General features: G+C 43.5%; 1 protein-coding gene across 2 annotated transcripts in view; it reads left to right on the top strand.

The window, feature by feature from the left end:
- The window catches only part of PTPRB (protein tyrosine phosphatase receptor type B), a 112,200-nt gene extending 92,316 nt beyond the window's left edge, over positions 1–19,884 (top strand). For both annotated transcript variants that reach the window (XM_082742858.1, XM_082742859.1), the window contains 12 exons: positions 1,559–1,658; positions 2,447–2,530; positions 2,634–2,651; positions 2,765–2,846; positions 3,454–3,544; positions 4,219–4,295; positions 5,987–6,121; positions 7,124–7,246; positions 7,443–7,606; positions 9,264–9,399; positions 15,795–15,915; positions 18,192–19,884. In XM_082742858.1, coding sequence (XP_082598984.1) covers positions 1,559–1,658; positions 2,447–2,530; positions 2,634–2,651; positions 2,765–2,846; positions 3,454–3,544; positions 4,219–4,295; positions 5,987–6,121; positions 7,124–7,246; positions 7,443–7,606; positions 9,264–9,399; positions 15,795–15,915; positions 18,192–18,214 — 1,154 coding nt within the window. In that variant the 3' untranslated portion in view covers positions 18,215–19,884. The remainder of the gene's footprint in view (positions 1–1,558; positions 1,659–2,446; positions 2,531–2,633; positions 2,652–2,764; positions 2,847–3,453; positions 3,545–4,218; positions 4,296–5,986; positions 6,122–7,123; positions 7,247–7,442; positions 7,607–9,263; positions 9,400–15,794; positions 15,916–18,191) is intronic.
- Positions 19,885–22,201: the final 2,317 nt, after the last annotated feature.

Here is a 22,201-nt window from a genome sequence, read left to right on the forward strand (position 1 = left end):
ACTTTTAAAAGAAAACGTAGGAGGGAAACTCTGTGACCTTGGATTAGGAAATGATTTTCTTGATATGACAGCAATAGCACATGCAACAGAAGGGGAGAAAAGCCAGATAAATGGGACTTGATCAAAATTTGTGCTTCAAAGGAGACCTTGGGAGAACTACTTGCAAATTAATATCTGATAAGGGTTGTGTGTCCCCCATATGTAAAGAATTGTTACTTTACAGCTCAATAATGCAAAGTCAAGTAACAAAGGATGTGAGTAGACATTTCACTGGAGAAGATACACACATGGCCAATAAGCACATGACAAGATGCTGAACATCATTAGTCATTAGGGGAAATGAAGATGGAACCCACAGTACTACACCACTTCACACCCCCTTGAATAGCTGTGATCGAAAGACAATGACCAGTGTTAGCGAGGATATGGAGACATTGGAACCCTCCTACATTGCTTGTGAGAATGTAAAATGGTTTAGTTGCTTGGGAAAACATTTCTGCAGTTCCTCAAAATGTTAAACCTAGAGTTACCATCTATTTAAATCAGCAACTCCACTCCTAATTTTATACCTAAGAGAAATGAAAACATGTGCCCACACAGAAACTTCCACACGGACGTTCTTAGCCGCATTGTTCATAATAACCCCAAATGGAGATAACCCAAATGTCCATTGGTGGATGAATGGACAAACAGTATGTGATCTATTCCATACAAGGAGCTATTTATTATTCGCTTATAAAAAAGAATTGAAATATTGAGACATGCTACAACATGGATGAACTTTGTAAACATTACACTGAGTGAAAGAAGCCAGAGACAAAAGACCACGTATTTCTGATTCAATTTATACAAAAGGTCCAGAATAGGCAAATCTATGAAGACAAAGTAGATTCATGGTTGCCAGGGGCTGGGAAAGAATGGAGAAGGACAGCTAAGAGGTACGGGGTTTCTTTTGAGGGGTGGTGAAAATATTACAAAATTGAATGTGGTTGTGTTTGTAAAACTCTGTATCAAAAATCACCAAATTATACAATTTAAATGGGTGAATTGAATGGTATGTGAATTATATTTCAATAAAGCTGTTTTAAAAATAAGCTACTCTTACTTATTTACAAACTCCAAGAGGTAGTGTCATACTAGATAATAAAATGAAATTTCCTTAAAACAGCTCTCCATCACTCATTGGACTTGCCCAAGTCCCTGATGCTATTATGTGTGTTTCATTCAAATGAAATACCATTTTGATTTTGGTGGCGAGATCTGCTGGCCTTTGTCTCAAGCACCCTAAACCTTACCTACAAGCCCCAGTGAGCATAAAATCCCTTTATAGACAGAACGCTATTAACTTCAAAAGTGTGAGGACGGACCTGTGGTTACAGCATCCCCTCTTCCTGGCTGCGTGCCCCACCAGTAGATAGTAAAGACCTCAGCGTGGGTGTCGTTCAGATTTTTCTGTAATAACGCTCCTAGGGAGATAAGGTTTCAACAGTTCTCTTTCTGGTTCTTTAGCACTGATTTTTCCTGCCTGGGTTTGCTATTTCCTTCTGGTTTCTTGTAGAGCCTTTATTTGGAGTTATTGAAGGTGTGAGTGCGGGTCTGTTCTTAATTGGCATGCTGGTGGCCGTGGTTGCCTTATTCATCTGCAGACAGAAAGCCAGGTAAGTACAAAGATTCCCTTACCGATTGGGCTCCCAACTTCAAAGATGGAATTGAAAATGCCCTTGCCTGGAAATTAAGAAGGGAAGGCAATTTCATTTCTCCAGGTAAAATCACCTTTGTTTTTCAAGAGAAACAAGCCAGACCCTCCAACCATGACTGGCTTTTTTCAGCCTCGCTCCATTCCCCATTGATGAATTTTGCCCTCACCAAATGACTGAGGGGGGCCATCTGTAGCTTCATTTGAATGTGAAATAACTCTTTTTGCTCAAGAAGACAGAGATGTCTGTGAATTGTGCACCCAAGTGCTTTTCTGAAAAATTCTGAGAAGTATGGCTGACATCACCATCTCATGGTCATGTTTGCCATGCTAATTTAAGAAGGGACCGAAAAGAACCAAATAGCATGTGGCCCCCAAAGCCACGCCCCCTCCTCTTAGGGAATTTATTTGGCACATTGTCCTCCCTCTCTCAGTCATGTCTTGCATCTAAGGTTTACCGGGGGTTTTTTTAAGGAAAGTTTTATTGAGAGTGTGGGAAGTGATTATGACCTGTAGCCAAAAACCAGAAGACATATCTCCAGCTATTGCGGAGATCCGTTTCTGAGTGGGAAAGATCTATTTCTTCTTTATGTTCTTCCTCCCCTCAAAGAGACGTTGGCTGAGTGTAAATCTACATGAATACTGAAAAATCCATATTTGCACAGACATGCACAGCCTCGCCATAAATGGAAAAATTTGTTTAAGTCAGGTTTCGTAATCAGAATATAAATCTTCTCCCTTATGTCGCAGCCATGGTCGAGAAAGGCCCTCTGCCCGCCTGAGCATTCGCCGGGATCGACCATTATCTGTCCACTTGAACCTGGGCCAGAAAGGGTGAGCACCACGTTTTCCTTCACATAAATGTATTGAAAGATGAGCTGATTGTCTTATGTGAGATTTGCTAACGAGATCTTTCTTCTTTTGGCGTCCTTCACAGTAACCGGAAAACATCTTGGTAAGAGCGAGAACTCATTACTGTATTATCTGCTTTTGAAATACAGCTTGGACTGGGTATGGCAGTGTCCCTTTTCATCAGTAATTTTTTTTCTATTATATTTTTAACTATAGCCCAATAAAAGTAAATCAGTTTGAAGGGCACTTCATGAAGCTGCAGGCTGATTCCAACTACCTTCTGTCCAAGGAGTACGAGGTACGACTCAGACTCAGGGATGCCTTAGCTGTTCTAGTCTCTAGAGAACTTCCCTCCCAATCTCTCCTGTGGAGGCACAGGCTGATCGGGCTGAGGAGTTCAGATGACGTGTAGGACCTCAGCTGAGCGCTCTTTTATGTCTGAATCCGTTCCCTATGGGATATGCCATCTCGTCTCAGAGGCCAGTCTGCTCTCCAGAATAGCAAAGCCAGGAAAGTACTACTTGGATGAGATGTTAAGAAAGAATGAAAAAACCTTGAATGTAAACCTAATTCTGTCAGTTATTTAACCTGACATTTGGCTTGACTGGGAGACAAGGTGGTTTGGTGACAAGTGTCCATGCTTTGGATTGGACTCCCAGCTTTGCTACCTGTGTGACCTGGGGCAATGAGTTATCTGGTCTGAGCCTCATCTGTAAAATGGAGGGGAGGATACCTCCTCTGAGGCTGTTGGGGGGATCAGAGCAAATGCACGTCCAATATGAAGCATTCCGTGAACAGTCGCTACTGTGACATATTCTTAGATTGTTTTATGTATCTCAAGGACTGTATGATTGCCTTATTTGATTTTATACTCTCCATTTGCAAACTTCTTTTGGACCTAACAGGACTTGAAGGACGTGGGTCGAAACCAACCATGTGACATTGCACTCTTGCCGGAGAACAGAGGGAAAAATCGATACAACAATATATTGCCCTGTGAGTTTTGTGTTGAAATTTGTAATACTGTCTTCCTCCAGCCATTTCTTCTCTTTCCCAGAAATAAAATGGGGCTAAAGAAAGGTGATATAGCTGGACATGGAAGAGCTGAGGCTCTGAATGCCTTTTAAAAGGAATGTTATTGCTCTTCCCTCCTGTGGGGTAACAACGAGCTTGAATTCTGGTTAGGAGACGCCTCTCCTGCTGTTGACAGTTCATCATGTGGTCTAACTTCTTCTCAGAGGCTTAGGGGCTGTCACAGGGTTAATAGCCAAGGCCAGTGTGCATTTCTTTATAAAGTCCCCAGTTAGGGATTATTGTATATTCTTACTCTCCTGACCTGATCAGCGAAGCAGTGGAAGAAAGTTGTTCTGGATTGTTCTTTCAGGCTACAAAAGGGAGCTGGCCACTCCATTGGGCAAATGGTATAGCACTATGAAGGAAAGCACGGAGGGGGCCTCAAAGAGCATTTGGCTTCTTTGTTCGCCCAGTGTGACCTGGGCAAGCCCTTTATCCTATCCGAACCTCATCTGCAAAATGGAGAGGAGACTACCTCCCTGTGGGGCGTTTTGGGGGTCAGCGCTAATGGACGTCAAATACCAAGCATTCCACCCACAATAGGAAAATCCTCCCAGGACCCAGTGACAAATATTTCTCAATCAACTTCCTTCCAGATGATGCCTCTCGAGTGAAGCTGTCCAATGTCGATGATGACCCATGCTCAGACTACATCAACGCCAGCTACATCCCTGTAAGTGAACCATTAACCCACAGCCTGGGGTAAAGCTTTGACAGGTGGCGAGCGTAAAGACACCTTTCCTCCCACATGCTCCCACTGTTTCAGGTCTGGAAGCATACTGATTTTAGAAAACCATGTCTGATTGCCATAAAACCCAGGATGTGCAATTCCATCCCCGCCACGGCCCATTTTCACAATGGCTGTAGTGAGACAGGATTGAGCCCAGGCGGCACAGTGAAAGGTGGTTTTTTCTCTTTGCAGCCCATAGCTAAGATTAGAGCTCCCTAAGGAAACTCTGTTGCTCATGCTGCCTAGCAAGCGGAACTGATTCGATGTTATTTGGAATTTTGAAAACCAAAGACACAACTCAAAGGCGGTGTCAAACCTTTGGGCTCAGATTCTGGGCTAGATCCTGCCAAGCTTCCTACAGCATGCTATAGTGGAGAAGGCTTTAAGGCCAGAGAGCTCCAGCTTTGAATGCCCTCCCTGTCCCTTGCTGACTCTGTGACCTTGGGCAAGTTTTGTCACCTCCTGGGGCCTCTATTTTCTTATCCAAAAAATGGGGATGATATTTACCTCAAATAGTCATTCATTCACTCAGTAAACACTATCTAGTTAAGTAATAACTAAACCGTCAGAGATGCCTCGGCAGGGGCGGGGCATCAGGAAAGGACAAGGTGACACCACGGGGAAACAGGCTGGAGAGATGTCTTCTCCAGCACTAACACACATCTGCACCACGTGGGGTCTTGTTCAAATGCAGATTCTGATTCAGCGGGGCTGGGGAGGACCGGGATTCTGCCTTTCTCACAAGCTCCCAGGTCATTGCGGTGCTGCTGGTCTGAGGACCTCCCTCCAAGAAGCAAGAGGGTAGGGCTGCTAGGGGAGTTTCTGGGAGGAGACCCCCCCAGCGTCCAGCAGGGCAGAGAATAAAGGAAGGCTCAGCAGAGCAGGCAATGTGCTAAGATGTGGAGGATAAAGACTGACGGCCTGGCCAGATGAGATGCAAGGTTTGGGTGGGTGGGCGTGGGGGTGGCAGAGGTGACACAATGCAGGGGCCCTGAGGAGAGACAAGGAGAGAAGAAACTTCAGCTCAGAGCTGCGAGTCATTCTGTCTTGCCGGGGTGCAGAATAAGTGGGCGAAAATAGCCTACTCCTAGAGTTGTGGTTCAGATTAAGTAAGATCTGTGAAAGTCCTGACCCACGGCATGTTACGGGTAGATGCTCGATAACCCATGGTTTCCCTTCCCTGAAGTTTCCTTTGCACCACGTCTCTTACCATTTCGCTCTAATGTCCATTTCCAAAATGACGAAAACTCTTCTGCATTGAATAGGGGAAGAGCCTGAGGAAGTCAGTCCCTCAGAATCTACACACACACACACACACACACACACACACACACACACGCACCCAGCAAGAGTGAAGCATTCTCTAGATTATTGCCGAGTCCCCTATTGCCTCCCCTATTGCCGTTTAGAATGGACCCAGCCTAATAAGTGGGAAGTTGGTTCTTAACAATAGTGCAGTGTTCCGGTCTTTGTCCTTCCCGCTCCCAAGCCTTGACACTTGGGTTAGTATCTTTTTCTCCAGTCACAGATCTGGCAAAGACCTATATATCATCTAATCTGCGGAGATAACCCTCTGTTTATAGTTCTGACGAGGCCCATTGTTTCTGGCTCTCCATCTTGTAAATTCATCACAGGGCAACAATTTCAGGAGAGAGTACATTGCTACTCAGGGACCTCTTCCTGGCACCAAGGATGACTTCTGGAAGATGGCGTGGGAACAGAATGTTCACAACATTGTCATGGTGACCCAGTGTGTGGAGAAGGGCCGAGTGAGTAAACTGTCTTCCTGCCTTCCGAAGCTTTCCTAGTGCCGCCACCAGGATGGAATCCTACCCCACCCTCCGAAGCTAAACCCCACAGAGGCCAAGGAGGGTCTGTGGGAATGTCGCTCGTGAATTAAGCCACTCAGTTATGAGAGGCTTACATGGGGGATGCCCACTTCTGATTCGGGGTCTGAAGTTTCAGTCAGAGGTGTTTCTGGGTCTGAAGTTTCAGTCAGACTGGTATCATCAAAAGTGCTCATGATTGGGGAAGACTAAGTGGCCCTTGTCTGTTCCATCCTTTGGTGTATGGCTTGCCAGAGGCCCTGGTCCTGCCCCTACTTGTAGGAACGAAGCCGACTCTCAGCTGTGTCTGCAGACCTGAAGTGAAATAGTTCTCTGGACAAATCAAGAAAACCTTGTATACTGCACTCACAAACCTATACCTTGTCTGGTTATTTGGAGGATTAAAAAAGCGATGACATATAAAATGCCCAGTATCTGTGTTCATAATTCTCTCTCCTGGCTTCCTACATGTAAGTTGGAGCCCAGCTAAATGTTCTGGCATTTCAGAGATCCCGTGGCATGTGGCCCTTGGTCCAGGTTAGGACAATGATATTTATATTTAATTATATTTAATATCACTGTCCAAACGGGGCCAGGAAGACTTGGCCTTTCTCTGCCCAGCTAGGCCTCTCTTCAGAAAGAACCACTGGAACATACGGGTTAGGAGAGGAGGGACTGAGATGCTGAGGAATCAACAAAAAGCTCAGGCGCTGGAACTCCATGCCCCAGAGAGGGAGGTGAACCCAGCGATTGGGGCTCGGCTCTCCCTTGCAGCAGCGGGCTGGCTGGGGCACGGACCCTGAGTACACTGAGGCGGAGCCGGGCCGATGCTCTAGCGGTGACCCCAGATTCCAGGTCGGGAAGACATTTCGAGGAGGAAACGTCCAGGTTCATAGCGGAGTCATGTGTCTGGACTCATGTCTTTCTCCCTATGCCTTCCTGTAGGTGAAATGTGACCACTACTGGCCAGCAGACCAGGATTCCCTCTACTACGGGGACCTCATCCTGCAGATGCTCTCGGAGTCGGTGCTACCTGAATGGACCATCCGGGAATTTAGGATATGCAGCGTATGTTCGTCTGTTTGAGGTCGCTAAACGCCCCAGCTGGGGAGGGGGGGGCGGGGAGCAGGACACCTCTGACTCCCCCTCCTGGCTGTCTCCTGCACCGTGGTTTCAGCTCCCGGGAGCTGCTGCCTGGTCCCCGTGGTCCGACTGGAAGGTTGGCCTCGGCTCCTTCCCCTGATCCTCGTCTCTGCTCTTACAGGAAGAACAGCTCGACGCGCACAGACTCATCCGCCACTTTCACTACACGGTGTGGCCGGACCACGGGGTCCCAGAGACCACCCAGTCCCTGATCCAGTTTGTGAGAACCGTCAGGGACTACATCAGCAGGAGCCCCGGCGCCGGGCCCACGGTGGTGCACTGCAGGTACTGGACGACGGGGAGCCCGTGACAGCGGGGCGCTGGAGGGTGTGACTGCGCCACCCAGTCTGCCTGGAGATACTATTAGGCCCTCTTCTCTCTTCTCTTCTTCTTTGCTTTTTTCACCTTCCATGCCTCTCTCACCCTCACTCTCCAGCCCTCTTTTTGCTCTTTTTGCTACTGTTCGAAATGCAAAGTCCCTACGTGCATGACTCCCCATGCAAGTTCCCAGAAACCGCGCTCGCGCTCTCTGAGAACCCGCGTGTTCTCGCCTCTTGTGGTTCTTACTCCTTGGAGTGGCCTAAGCTCTCTCTTCGGCCCACATAAGCCCTATGCATCCTTCCGGATCTCTGCTCCAGACCTCCCTTTCTGGTCCAGTAGCACTCGCCATTTGTAGCCCCCAGTTTTGCTCTTAAATTTCCCTTCTCTCTTGACTTCTCTTTGCTTTAGACTGCATGTGCATAAAGTCAGCCTAACAAGCAATCCCTCTCTCTTCCCCTCCGGGGAGCCTGGTATTTAGCTAATTAATGTTTGCAGCAACACTTTGATAGCCCTAGCCGAATGGCACTAGGAAATAAAGAGCACGGAGTTGCTCCGGTAAGAGAAATGTCAGATGCCCTCGTTTTCTCCCAATCAGCCCAGCACCCTAGGAGCCTGGCTTTTATGTGTCACTGGAGCCCAGATGCTTTTAATGGGAATGCGAGGCACGTGAGAGGGCTTTCTGAGGAGTGGCTGGCGTTTCTGCCCATACCCCTGGAGAACTGTTCTCCTTTACCTTGTATGTCTGTGCATCACAAATCCCCAGGCCATACAGTCCTCCTTGGGAGGCGATTCAGCCATCCCTGCAGATGCTGAAGGTGTTTGCACCCTAGGATCCAACAGTTCTGCTTCTAGACCTCCACCTTAGAGAAATCCCCACACTGGTACACAAGGAGGCTCAGCGCAACACAGTCTTTCTCAGAGAGTAACTAAAAATGATCTCATTATTGGGGCACCTGGGTGGCTTGATCTGCTAAGCATCGACCCTTGGTTTCTGCTGGGGTCATGTTCTTGGGGCATGAGAGCCAACCCTGCATCGTCTCCGTGCTCAGCTTGGAGGCTGCTTGAGATTTGCTCTCTCCCTCTCTCTCTGTCTCAAGTAAGTAAATCTTTTTTAAGAATCATCTCCTTGTTATCAGTAAAGACTAGATCAGCCAGAGATGAATTGGCAGCGGCATGTGAACTCTAGAGAAGCTAAAAGAACGTGGATCTGCCTGTAGCAACAGGGATAAAGCTCAAACACTACACTCAGTAAAAAAAGAAAGTCAGCAAAAGGATATGTAAAATATGTGACCATTTCAGTCAATCTTTGAGCCCCGCAAAATGAGTATATTGTTTATGGCTTTACATGTAACCAGGAAAGGTATACAACATGCATGGAAATGACACACGCTAGAGGCACAGCAGCACTTATCCCTGGTAGCGTGGCGGAGGTGGAGGAAGGAAGGAGAAAGAGGTGAAACCTGGGGCTTTTCTTCGAGAGAGCTCATTGAGAGAAAGAAGGATTCCTATATTCTCCAGTAACTTGGGAGGGAAAAGAAAGACGATCCTGGAGTCTTGGGATGCGGTCCTGAAATGGCAGTTTAATGGAAAAGTCTCAGTCTTCCTTTGTTCTCTTTCCTAGTGCTGGTGTGGGTAGGACTGGAACCTTCATCGCATTGGACCGAATCCTCCAGCAATTGGACTCCAAAGACTCCGTGGACATTTATGGAGCCGTGAATGACCTAAGACTTCACAGGGTTCACATGGTCCAGACTGAGGTAAGAGTTAAAGGCTGAAGGACACCAGCCACCTTCCCTGTCTCTCTCCCCCAAAATGTCCCAAGCTTTCTTCTGACAAGGGTAAAGAACTATGACTTATTAGGAAGAGAAAGAGAGCTGAATATAGGCATTCTGTAGGACCTGTTATTTTAAAACAAATTTCAGTGACCTTGAGGTCCCTGGTGTACCCTTACCCTCTACTGAGCTGGTTGCCCATCTTCTTTAGGTGGGTAGGAGACAAGATGGATAATTTTTAAATCAACGTGTGGTACATGGGGGAAGGGACAGTCCAGTCCATCTTAAGGATCATTTTAAGACAGGCTGGTGTGGGGCACCTGGGTGGCTCAATTGGTTAAGCAACTGCCTTGGGCTCAGGTCATGATCCTGGGGTCCTGGAATCAAGCCCCATGTTGGGCTCCCTGCTCAGTGGGGAGCCTGTTTCTCCCTCTCCCTCTGCTGCCCTGCCTGCTTGTGCTTGCTCATTCTCTCTGTCAAATAAATAAATAACATCTTTAAAAAAAAAAAATAAGACAGGCTGATGTGTGAGCACACTACAGTGCACCTACCTGCTCACCCATCTCTGGAGACCCCAGGCAAGTGCACACTGGTTCCAAAGGATAAATGCTTCATTGGTCCTTTGACATTTGCAGGGCTTTTTTAAACATGTTATTTCATTAAATTCGTAAAAACCAAAGAAGAGAGGTAGCATTTTCCATTTCTGGGCTACAGAACTGAGGTATAGAGGCTAAAGACCTTTGCACAGCTCTGAAGTGGCCAAGCTAGGGCTTGAATCTGTTTGAGAGAATCCTAAGCCCTTAGCCCCAAAGCCTTAGGGTCGGGTCAGTGCCTCCACAAGGGCCAAGCCTGTTGCTCCCCCACATAGTTGCCTTACAAGACTCAAGTGCTCTTACCCTGTGTTTGCCAAGTAACTCTGCAAAGTCCTCTATGCATTGGAAAAAAAAAAAATTCCCATGATCAAAAGGTGAAAAACCCTACGGAAAAACCCATATCCTCTTACTGATGCAGTACGCAGGAAAACTGGGGAGGTGGTGTGTTCCACAAAACAGGGACATCTGGCAGCAAAGGCTCCCCATGAGCTTTGCTGAACCCACTATTCCCCAAACGACCTTGACCACTGAATTCTTTTCTTTGTGCAGCACATATTAATATCCTGCCGATCTCACATTCTCTAATACGTTTGGAAAAATACTGGCATCATGGTTTCCTGTAGGCAGTGGCCACACCTGGAACCCTCCGTCACCGCCATTGTCCTGGGCTGGGAGTACTTTCCTTATAACCATGACTACACTATACTTTTCAAATTTTACTATGGAATTTTTTTAATACATAAAACTAGGGAAAGTGGTTTAGTGAATTTCCATATACCTAAACACCAGCTCCTACAACTATCAGTATTCTGTGTTTTTTTTTTTAATCTAAATCCCATATACACTATTCCCCTACCTCATGACCTTATTGGAAAATTTTAAAACAAATCCTCCTTATCAAACCATTTAATCCTTCAATGCTGTGTATGCAGAAATTTTACAGATAAGGACTCTTTAAAGATTATGATAAGAATACCATTATCACACCTAACAGTTTTAACCATAATCCCTTAATATCACCTCACATTCAGGCAGAGTTTAAATATCCCTAATTATTTCAAAATTACTTTTTAATTTCCATAGAATCCAAACAAAGTTCACACACTGCATTTGGTCGAAGTCTCTTTTAAATTTCTTTGAAATCTATAGACACCCTCCCCTGTTTTCCAAGCTAGTTCTTTGTTAAAGACACCAACTCATTTGTTCCCTAGATTTTACCACATCCTGGATTTGACTGCTTTTTCAAGGCATTAATATCTTCCTCTATACCCTGCGATTTTTGTCAGTAGGTCATTAGATCTAGAGGTTCCCTTAAACTCAGGTTTTTTTACGGTGCTGAGCACTTCCTGTTGCATCACGTCAGGGGAGCACTTCCTGTCTGTGTCTCTTTTAGCTGATGAAATTGACAATGACCATCCACTGTAAATTTCTCGTTAGCTTTTCCCTTAAACAGCTTCCCCAGCTGTTGCCCCGAAGACAGCTGTCTAGCTCTGCCATTTCATATGGGGATGCAGAGTTCTCTCACGGTATCATAATTGTTCTCCTTCATCTTTCTCCACAAGACTGCCAGTTCCAAGAGGGTAGGAATTTATTTTCCTTCTCTCTATTTGCAGTTTTTTTTTCACCTGTTAAATGAATGAACAAATAGCCTACAATTATGTTGCTAAAAAGTCAAGATCAGTGTTTCATTATGTATTGTCCTATTTACAAACTCAAACCATATTTAATTTGTAATTTGGGGAAGGGGAGATTATCACCTTGTATGTGGTCTTGCGGAATGTGCGCGCTCGCGCGCGCGTGTGTGTGTGTGTGTGTATTATTGTCGGGGGCATCTTGGGTCATGTGTTATTTGCATACATCTGCCCAGAACTCCGGAGATGCCCTGAAGCAAAGAGCAGGCACTCGTATTATAAATACCACTGGCAGGTTTCCGGCGCAGGGGTATCACAATGTGCTGTAGCTCTTCCTCCTTCTTGGATATATCTCTTTCTTTCCACCATTCCCTTCTCCTTCTCCTCCTAACCTCTGAGGGTTCTATGCTGTTGTTCCTCAGCTTACCCTTTTAATGTTTGAGTTCCCCAAGGTTCTGTGCTCAAGATGCTGCTCTTTCTTCCCTCGACCTTCATTCTTTCTCACGTCTCATGGCTTGAAGAACCACATACGTGCTCCTGTTTCCCAAATCTCATTCTCCTTTTCCAGCAATGACCTAAGTACCTGCCTACCGAACAGTTGCACCTGGAAGCCCTACAGTTGTCTCAAACTCAAAAAAACTCAAAACTGAACTCATTACCGGTCTTTAAACAAACAATAACAAAGAAAGCCCCCCTCCCCCTCTTGCTCCTTCCAGTTTCGATAATGGGGTTGCCATCACCTTGTCCTCCATCTGTTTGCCCTAACTAGGATTCTGACTTCTCTTCCCAGGGTTCCCACATTCAAGCAGTCACAGAGTACTGTCTGTTGTACCCGCCGTCTTTTTCTTCCTTCTAGTCTCCCACGCAACTGCCACTGGCCTCGCTCAGCTGTTTGTCAGTTCTCACTGGGGCCTTTTGTGGTAACCTCCCCTGCTCCCAGCCCCTATCCTAACAAGTCTGTCACCACAGCCATCAACAGTGCTTTTGCTGGCTGTGTCAGCTCCTTGCATAAAACCCTTGGCAAGCTCTCCATTGCATTAAAATGAAGTTCAAACTGTCATCCTCGTTGTAAACAGGTCTCTTCATAACCAGGCCCCCAACTTACTTCTCCAGTTTCATAATATCCCCCGCCCATTGTTTTAGGGTCTGCCAAAATTAAGGAAGGTTTCCCTTCAGAGGTCAAAATCAATTTTGATTCTTTTGATCATCATGAAATAAATATTATGTGAAGAGATGTTTGGTCTCTTCTTTTTTTTTTTTTTTTTCTCTATCAAATGAAATCCCAGACAATATTCAGATATCATCTGTCCTGTTTTAACTCCTTGCCCACAGTGGGCTTCTTCTGGTCTTGGAAGCCCTGGCCCCAGTGCAGATCTGACTTGTTTGGTGCTGGGAGTGAGGGCATAAGGGTATGATCTACCCCTGAACCAAAGGAAGCAAAGAAGGAAAGAGATTCAGACCAACCTGTGTATTACATTTCTGAGTCTATAGGGATAGTCAACTTTAATTTTATTCCACCTTATTTGGACACAGAGGGTCTTCACAAATTTTAATATATCCAAGAACAAGGATTTCTAAACAAAGAGGCATCACACGTGGGCTTTTGAAATGTGTCCCTCCTTCCTTTAGCCTGCCTTAGGGGAAATTTGCAGTCTGACTCCCAGGGAGACACTCAGATGAAGCAGTAAGATGTTAAAGAACAAGAGTTGACAGTCACAGTCTGTTCATCTCCTCTGCTTTCCGCAGGAGGAAAACAGTGGGATGTGGTAGGAATAAGCTTCTTGGTGCCCGTTTGGGAGATTGTCCTTGGGGTTTCCCGTGGCTCGTGCATCTTACATTTTAGCTATACTGGACTGCTTGCAGTTTCCAGAATAGATGTGCACATTCATGTTAGTTACATCACTTGGAATGTCCCACTTCTGGACTCAAATTTTTACCTTTCTCCCTAGTTTGATACTTCTCTCCCCCAAAAATGAAGCGGATGATTTCTTCTTATGTGTGAAGCTTTATACACAATTCTGTCTTACAGTTATCACCTTGTAGATATTTGTTCACATATCTGCTCCTCTGCTGAAGTGGGAACTCAGGGACCATGAAAAGCTAGAAGTATAATTTTATAAATACTAGTACTACAAGAGTTGGTGAAACCAAATGGAATTGAGGCTTCACAAGTCAGCTAGACAGAGCAAAAAATTAATAACGGAAGGTTCATATATAAGACTCTATTTTTCATTAAGAATAAAGTGGAAAGTACATTAACAGTCTGAAAGTTTTAATAGTAATTATTTTTAAAAGGACAGTCTATTGGGAGAAGAAGGATTTATATTTAAGGCTGCTGGAATTAATGAATATTAACTGGCTTCAAAGCCCATAGTGCATCATTGTTGAAGAATTTATTAATGAGGCATAGTGTAGATGTAATAGAATTCATTCCCTGTTGAACTTTAAGGTCCCAGAGTAATTTAATGTCCCAGTACAATTGCAAATGTGAATCATGCTTGGGATGGAAGGAACCAGGAAATGTCTGTCTATAATTTGGTAGATTGTTTTCAAGATGGCAAAAAAGAAACTGTCTATACTAACAATCATTTTCAGGACACTAACCTCCTCAAATTTTCAAGATCAAGGTGGCATAAAACACACATTACACTCAGAAATGCACAGAATAGTTAATATTGAAGCAGGCTTCACTTATGATTGATTTATTTCTTAGAAATATCCTAATCTAATGAGTATACCAGGCCTACATTATGAAGTCCGTTTGGTAGATGACCAGACTACCTTCCCCTCAGGGGTAATTCCTAGTGCCAACCCATGAAAAAAAATACCGGACCACTTCTAAAGTTCATTGGTGAGGAAAGATCTTATAGTATCACTTTCTATCTCAAACCTTTAAGAGACTTTAAGGTAACACATTGATCACCTTGAACACAGGGTCCAGGGATGATTTTCGATACCCATCTAATTGACAGCAACACAGAGTCTCATACCCTTTTGTGGTCAAAGGATTTTAGCTCTAGAAGAGACCTCAGGTTTTTTCTAGATCTTTCCTGAGAAGCCCTGTGATTCAGTTTAGGCCAGCTGGAGGCAGACGAAGAGCCCACTGTCTCTTGCATGCTGTTGTGTTTTCTTCCAGCCTCTTCTTTCCCTGGACTCTGAGCAGTTACTATGTCACTAAGGGAGGCCCAGCAGTGAGGTCACGTGGACGTTCTTTCCCTTACTAGACAGCTCTGTTGGTAGCAAGGAAGGAAGCTTTTGTCTAAACCTCTATTGTCCAGTGAAGGTTTTTGTGTGTCTTAATGGTCACCAAAACATTGACTCTTCTATCTTTGTTTCTGTCTCAAAAGTAGTTAGTTCCCACATAGTTGACAGAGGTGAGTCTGTTCTCGCTGCATAACCCTCTGTAGTCCTTTGTCTTCAGCCAACCTCTTCGAGATTCTTCCTTGTGCCAGTCTCAGATGCTGAGAGAACCAAAAGAGAGAGACGCTGACCTTGCCCTCAAAGAACTGACAGTCCAGCTGGGTCTATTGTGTACACCTTCTTTTTCTCACCATCCCCCCAAAAGAAAGGGAACAAAGCAGCAGCGTATGCAGCAAAATGATTTTCTCATTCAATAATGCAATGAAATTAGGATTCATCTAAGAGATCTGATATAGTGAAAAGAACATGAATAGGCACCCTAGGATCAAATGCTAGGGTCCCATTTCTTGGCTATGTAAGAAGTTACTTAACTTCTCTGAGTCTTCGTTTCTACGGATGGTTATATCTACTTTATGAGATTGTCAAAATAATCAAATGAGATCATTTATGTCAAAGGCATAGTACGGAGTTTGGCATTCAGTCATCTATTTAATAAATATTTGTGGAGGAATGACTATGTGCCACATATAACTCTAGGCACTCCTGAAATATACTCTATAAATATGCATGCCCATAAAAAAGAATAAATAAACACCACCTCTCTCCTCATTACTATTATTCTCCTCTTAGTGCTAACAGAAAGCACTCTTCTATGTACTAGAAACTGTTCATGAAATGATCAAGAGATTTGCTAACTATATAGAATCCCACCACTCTTGATGCTTTGTGAGAGTCTCCCATCTTTCTTGTGCTGAAGAATTTGCCTTCCTCTGACATGTTTTGTGCTTTTTCATAGTGTCAGTACGTATACCTACATCAGTGCGTAAGAGATGTCCTCAGAGCAAGGAAGCTACGGAGCGAACAAGAAAACCCCCTGTTTCCAATCTACGAAAATGTGAATCCAGAGTATCACAGAGGTAGGAGCTTAGTCCACTGACTTACAAGTTCATGTATCAAGATATGATGCATCTAGAAACCACTGATAACCTAAAGTTCTTCCAAAATGCGCCAGCCCTTCCTTCTTCCACACAAAGGCCCTTATAGAGTGGCGATGCAGAATGGGGAGGGAGCCTCACCACCAAGTACTGACTGCACGTGGAGGCTCTTCCTATCTGGCTGGGGGTGCCCCCTCTTCAGGATTCTGCTTCACATGTCTTTTCTAAGCAGCATGGCTGTTTGCTGGGGAAGATGCTTTGAATTCACAACTGGGGATTCAGATTGTAAAATCCCTTTGAGAATTTGGCCATATGCATTGAATTCCTCATTATGTTCTTGTCTTGTCACCCAAGTGCTGAAAAAGCTTTATTCATGACAATTTTTATAGCTAAAAGTTGAAGTGAAAAAAACCCAAATGTTTAACAGTGGAGGGCTAAGTATATCACGGTGCATTCATTTAATACAATGCAGTCGTTAAAAGTGATATTTTTGATGATATTATAACATGGATATTCTTTTTTTTAAATTAATTTATTTATTTTCAGCATAACATGGATATTCTTAGAAATATGTTGAGTTAAAAAAAAAAAAGAAGCAGGGGCACATGGGTGGCTCAGTCAGTTAAGTGACCAACTCTTGGTTTTGGTTCAAGTCATGATCCCCAGGGCGTGGAGATCTAGCCCTGCCTCGGGCTCTATGCTCAGTGCAGAGTCTGCTTGAGGTTCTCTCTCCCTCTCCTTTTCCCTCTCCTCCTCCTGCCTGTATTCTTTCTCTCTCTCTAAAATAAATAAATAAATCTTGAAAAAAAAATGCTCGCTCTCTGTCTCTACCCCTCCCCCATCTCTCTCTCTAACAACAACAACAACAACAAAGAATGTAAAACAAACAGAAACAACACATGGAGGTGGAGGGAAAGACCAGAGAGAAATAAACCAAAATAGTAAAAAAAGTTCTCAGAGAAATAAAATAATACATGATTTTTCTTCTGTCTTATGTACTACATTTTCTAGAACAAGCATGTATCATTTTTTAAACAAAAAATTCAGTGAACGAATGTATAAACTTTCAAAGGCACTACTTTGATCAGACAATAATTACTTGACAAGTGAAGGTTTTCATGCCTTTTCCCACGCTAAACCATCATTTAGAAGTAATTTATCACAAAGGCTAACTGCAAATTTGAAGTTCCCTTGTGTTAGTTATCTATTACCACCCAACAAATTACCCTACAACTTAGCAGTTTAGCTCAGCATTTATTATCTCACAGTTTCTGTAGATCAGGTATTTGGCAGGAGCTTAGCTGGGTGGTGTAGGCCAGGGTCACTCATGATGCTGTAGTCAAGTTGCTGGCCAGGGCTGCAGTCATCTGAAGGCTGGACTGGGCTGGGAGGTCCACTTCAAGAAGGCACACCCACACGGCTCTTGGTTTAGGTCTCAGTTCCTTGCCACGTGGACCCATGTCCATCTAAAAATCAGATAATTCTTGAAACATTATTTCAATTATATTATCTCCCTTTCTTTCTTTTTTTTTTCTAATCTCCAATTCTAACTGATCCTCGATTTTCTTTAGTTTCTCTGCACCCTCTGTACCTAACCACTGAGTCAGTATGTTACATAGTTAATAATCTGTGAAGCACGTATACATGAGAGAGCTTCCATTTAAAGGAGTCTTTGTCAAACGATAGTTCTCTTGTATAGAGAACTAATTAATTAGGGGTAAATAATTACCCCCTAATGTATCTGTAGAGTAAATTAAGGTTTTTGCGTGTCACTTTCTTTAAGAAGCTCCAGGATGGAGGAAGCTCTGGGGGATCTGGGAGGCATCTTTGTCTTGTTATGACTTGTGTGAGAGTATTATTATTTTTTTTTTTTTTTTAGAGTCATCTTGTATGCTCCCAAAAGAGCCAGCTATGGTATGATTAGCTTCAGGTATCTAAAAGTTAGGATTCAGGTCCTAGCTCTAAAACTAACTAGCATTACCAAGCTGTATAACTCTAAGTGAGTTATTCTGCCTCTCTGGGCCCATGGGCTCATCTCTATAATCAGAGAAGATGAACTAGAATTACTAGTTCCTTCCAATTCTAGGAATCTGTGGTTCTGAATGGAACAACATGGACCCCACAGCAGTGGTCTCACCCTAAACCATATTGAACGTTAGTCATTTCTGCTAGTCTTATCCATTTGTAATCTTCGTAAATGGAACAAACAGCTGTGACACACCCAGCTCCATCTCTAACCACAGTGTCCTTCCTTTCAGACCCAGGCTATTCAAGGCATTGAGAATGAGTCTGAAGATCTCTCTTGGATAAAAACTATTCACTGCGTGATTTAAAAAGCAAAACAAAACAAAAAACATGCTTCATGCCCTACAGAGGTGCCAGCTATTTCTGTTGATACTATGTATAATTTATTAATCTGAAGAATTTTAAAGATTTTATGTAATTTAAAGGTAACAGATATTATTGTACATAGTTGTATTTTGTAGTTTATTCTGTAAATATGTATTTTTCATAATGTTTAATATTAAGCTTTATATATTACTATTTTTCCACACTAAAGTGTTCATGGATTGTTCTACATAAACTAATTCAACCTGTATAACAGGACTACTGGTAAAATATATATAGAAGGGGTTACAGAGGCAATCCCATGGGCCGTGGTTTTGAGCTGTTTTGATATTCACCAGTCAGGATAAAGGCAGGGCTGGGCTGGAGAAAGCATGTAATACAGCTGGCCTTCCTGCATTGCTCTTCTAGGAACCTAGGGATCCAAACATGATCCAAATGCTATTTGGACAAATCTAATTGTCAAGAAAAGATTTGGGGAAGGGGGTTAGGTGGCCCCAAAGCTGAAGTAGGTGGTTATTCCTAAACTACTTCATCTCTTCCCTTTGTCCTGCCAGAGGTTCAAGCCCAGCTGGTCAGTTTAGGGACCATGTAACTTGCAGAGAAGTCCAGGCTTCAGGGTTTAGGAGTCTGATAGGGAACAATCCAGTCAGAAGTGATGAATTGCTTATATCAAGAAGAATGCCCCCTGTACCCCTGACTGGAAACAAGATCAACGTGCAAAGTGCCATCCAGGGACTGGAGATTATATCACTGCCCTCGTAGTGTGGGAACATGCAAACCCATACCATAAGGAGTGTGTTGGTTGACGTACACACCCTCACCTTTACCTCCTTTCTAGTGGGTTGCATTCCAGGAAAAGTCAAAATGATGTCACTCGTACTTGGTTTTTCCCAGTAAAAGAAGATTGTTGTGGCAGATTATATTTCTGATCAAAGGAGTTGGTATTAACTTCTTTTTAGAAGTGTCCACAAACATCGGATATAGCTCATTAAGCAAGCAAACAACAACCACCTCCAAAAAAATCTTCATTCATACTTAATATAGAAATCCCAAAAAGACTTTCTTAGTAAATCAGAGTTCAAAATATCAGCCGTCATCTGAAGGTGACTTTACCATAAAAGCCACCAAGTTTGTCTTCAGTATTTGTACCTATTTTGACTATAACAAATTTCAGTGGGTTAGAAAGTGGGCTTTGCCCTCCTCAAGCTCCAGTTCTGAGGACAATTTGAAAGGTATCTGTAAGAAATCTTCGCGGCTACTTGAGAAATGAGGCAGGATGTTCACCTTTTTCTCACTTACCAATCTCTCCACAAATAAACCTAAGAATTAGAGATGAAAGTCATTGACCTTACCGTTTCAACTGCAGAGAGTACACATTTCTTTTCACAGTATGTATTTTTGCTACATACCATAAAGTCTCATAAGTAATATAATGGAGGTAAATGAAAATCATTAAATATATCTAAAATAGTTATCTGAATGGTTATGTAAATTTCCACACACACCAGAAAAATTTCCAGGGCTACTTGAAGTTTATAAAAACACGGGAAAACTTTCTAAGAATAAATGTGAAGAGTAATAAAAGAATTCCAAGTTTTCGCAGTCTCATTGTGCTCAATGCCCTTGTGAAATGGTGGTGGTAGGCTCTGCTTCTGTTTCAGGGAGCCAGGTGGATCTTCTAGAAATGAAAAAGAACAATACATATGTAACGGTAACAGATGTACCACCAGGAAGAAAACAGAGGTCAGAGATTAATGAGATGTGGCATCCATTAGGAATAACTTCCCTTACGTTGAAAAAGAAAAGCAAGAAAAATACAACAGATTTTTATTTTATTTTTATTTTTTTAATTTTATTATGTTAGTCACCATATAGTACATCTTTAGTTTTTGATGTAGTGTTCCATGATTCATTGTTTGCATATAACGCCCAGTGCTCCATGCAATCCGTGCCCTCCTTAATAACCATCACTGGGGTCCCACATCCTCCTACCCCCTCCCCTCTGAAATCCTCAGTCTAATTCCCGGAGTCCATAGTCTCTCATGGTTTGTCTCCCACTCTGATTTCCTCCCCGCCGCTTCATTTTTCCCTTCCTTCTCCTAATGTCCTCCATGCTATTCCTTCTGTTCCAACAGATTTTTTAAACTAATGTTGCTTGGCACAAAGCACATTACCACGTGGAGAGAGAAATTCATTTTTGGCTTTTCATTCATTCAGAAAAGTTTTACTAAGTGCCTATAAGCCGCTAGGCACTGTCCTAGACACGACACGTTTCTACTCAATAAAGAAAATGCATCCCAATAATAAAGGTAGGGTGGTTGTTACTATTCCAACTAAGCTTGAAAGAGGGCCTCGGGGAGCCAGTGAAAGGAGGAAGCAACCCAGGGCAGTGGCTGCCTTGCTCAGAGCACGCTGCCAGATGCTAATGCTGCTTTACTGGCGAACCACTGGATCTAGAGGAGAAAGCAATTACTCGCACCAACCAGGAAGGAAAACTAAAAAACCCACATGCCTGTAACAGTAAACAGTGTTCATGTATCCTAATGTGTCCGGGGTGACATCGCGGTTCGGGAAATGGACACGACAAGGGAAAACGGTATGTTCTTTCCATCTAATCCAGGAAATATTTATTCCTACCCTCCACCTGTCTAATTTTAAATCTCCTTAGCAACAAATATTTCACTATCTTCCCTCCTGCCGCCACCAAAGACTAAATACATTATCTAGTTGATCTGTTTATTAAATTTAGGAGGGGGGAAAAGTTTCCTTGACATTCCGCTCAATTGGATGTATTTTAATTGAATCCTGTCATGTGCTGTGTCTTGGTAAACACCTTGTTTCCTGTCGTGGGGGGCATCCTGTTTGCACCTGTGCAAACTCCACTTTAATCATCCAGCCTTCAAAGTGCTTTGGAGCCATCAAATCTTGGGAGAGTCCCATCTTGCATCTTAATCATTATTTATCCAAGTTCTTTATAATTAACTCCTTTAATCTCTACTCATTAAATCGATTCCGTATTATCATTCTGTTGCTCTCTGGATAGCAGCCAGGTTTTCTGCTCTTGGATCAGATTTTTCAAAGGCTCATTTCCCTGCCTGGGCCTGCACATATTTGTCCTAAGTAATTCACCATCCCTTCCTTAACACTTCCGAGTCCCCCTCTCTCCCTACTTGTTCCCTTCTTTTTTGAACATGTTTGTTTTCCCAGTTGAATGTGATTTTATTTTCTGTTCATCTTATCTCCTTAAACCCACTGGCATTTCATAGTTTTTTCAGGCTCCACATTATAGAAGAGATGACCAGGGTTTCACTTTTTAAATACTAAAATGGTCATGGCACACAGACATGTTGGGGGCAGTTTTATTTGGAAGGGTCTTTAATTAATTTTGTTATTACCTCTTGGAGGAGAGCCGAAAGTGACATGGGAAAATAATATGAAACCACCAAGCAGATGTCCACCAATACAAAAATAGACCTCACATGCTATACTTCACACTCTGATTCTCTTGTCTTAGTGTCTCAGGATCCAGTTTCTTATATTAAACAGTCTCCTTACTTTTTTGTAAGAAAACCGGCCATATACTAAATTCCCAATTACTTACCTCTCTGAGTCCTGGAGGTTGTAATCCGGAAGTCATAAACTGGCCACCTCTGCATGACAGCAAATGGGAGGACCTGAGCCCCAACCCTGGGAGGTTCTAGAGTTTTAGTGCACACACGTGAGCCATGCACAACTTGAGCTGCTATTAAAAAGCAAAGGAAATAGCTGCTTGTTTGAGGTGGTAGTTCAAGGACTTTCCAGGTTCCATGAGGAAATGAAAGTAATTCACCAGCCAAGACAGTGTGGCAAGAAGGAATGGCTGATCCTCCCCCAGGTGGCTGTGAGCAACCCTCAACCCGCCTTCATTCCTAATGAGTTC

Source organism: Mustela nivalis (assembly GCF_964662115.1).
Source record: "Mustela nivalis genome assembly, chromosome: 7".
Classification (NCBI taxonomy): domain Eukaryota; kingdom Metazoa; phylum Chordata; class Mammalia; order Carnivora; family Mustelidae; genus Mustela; species Mustela nivalis.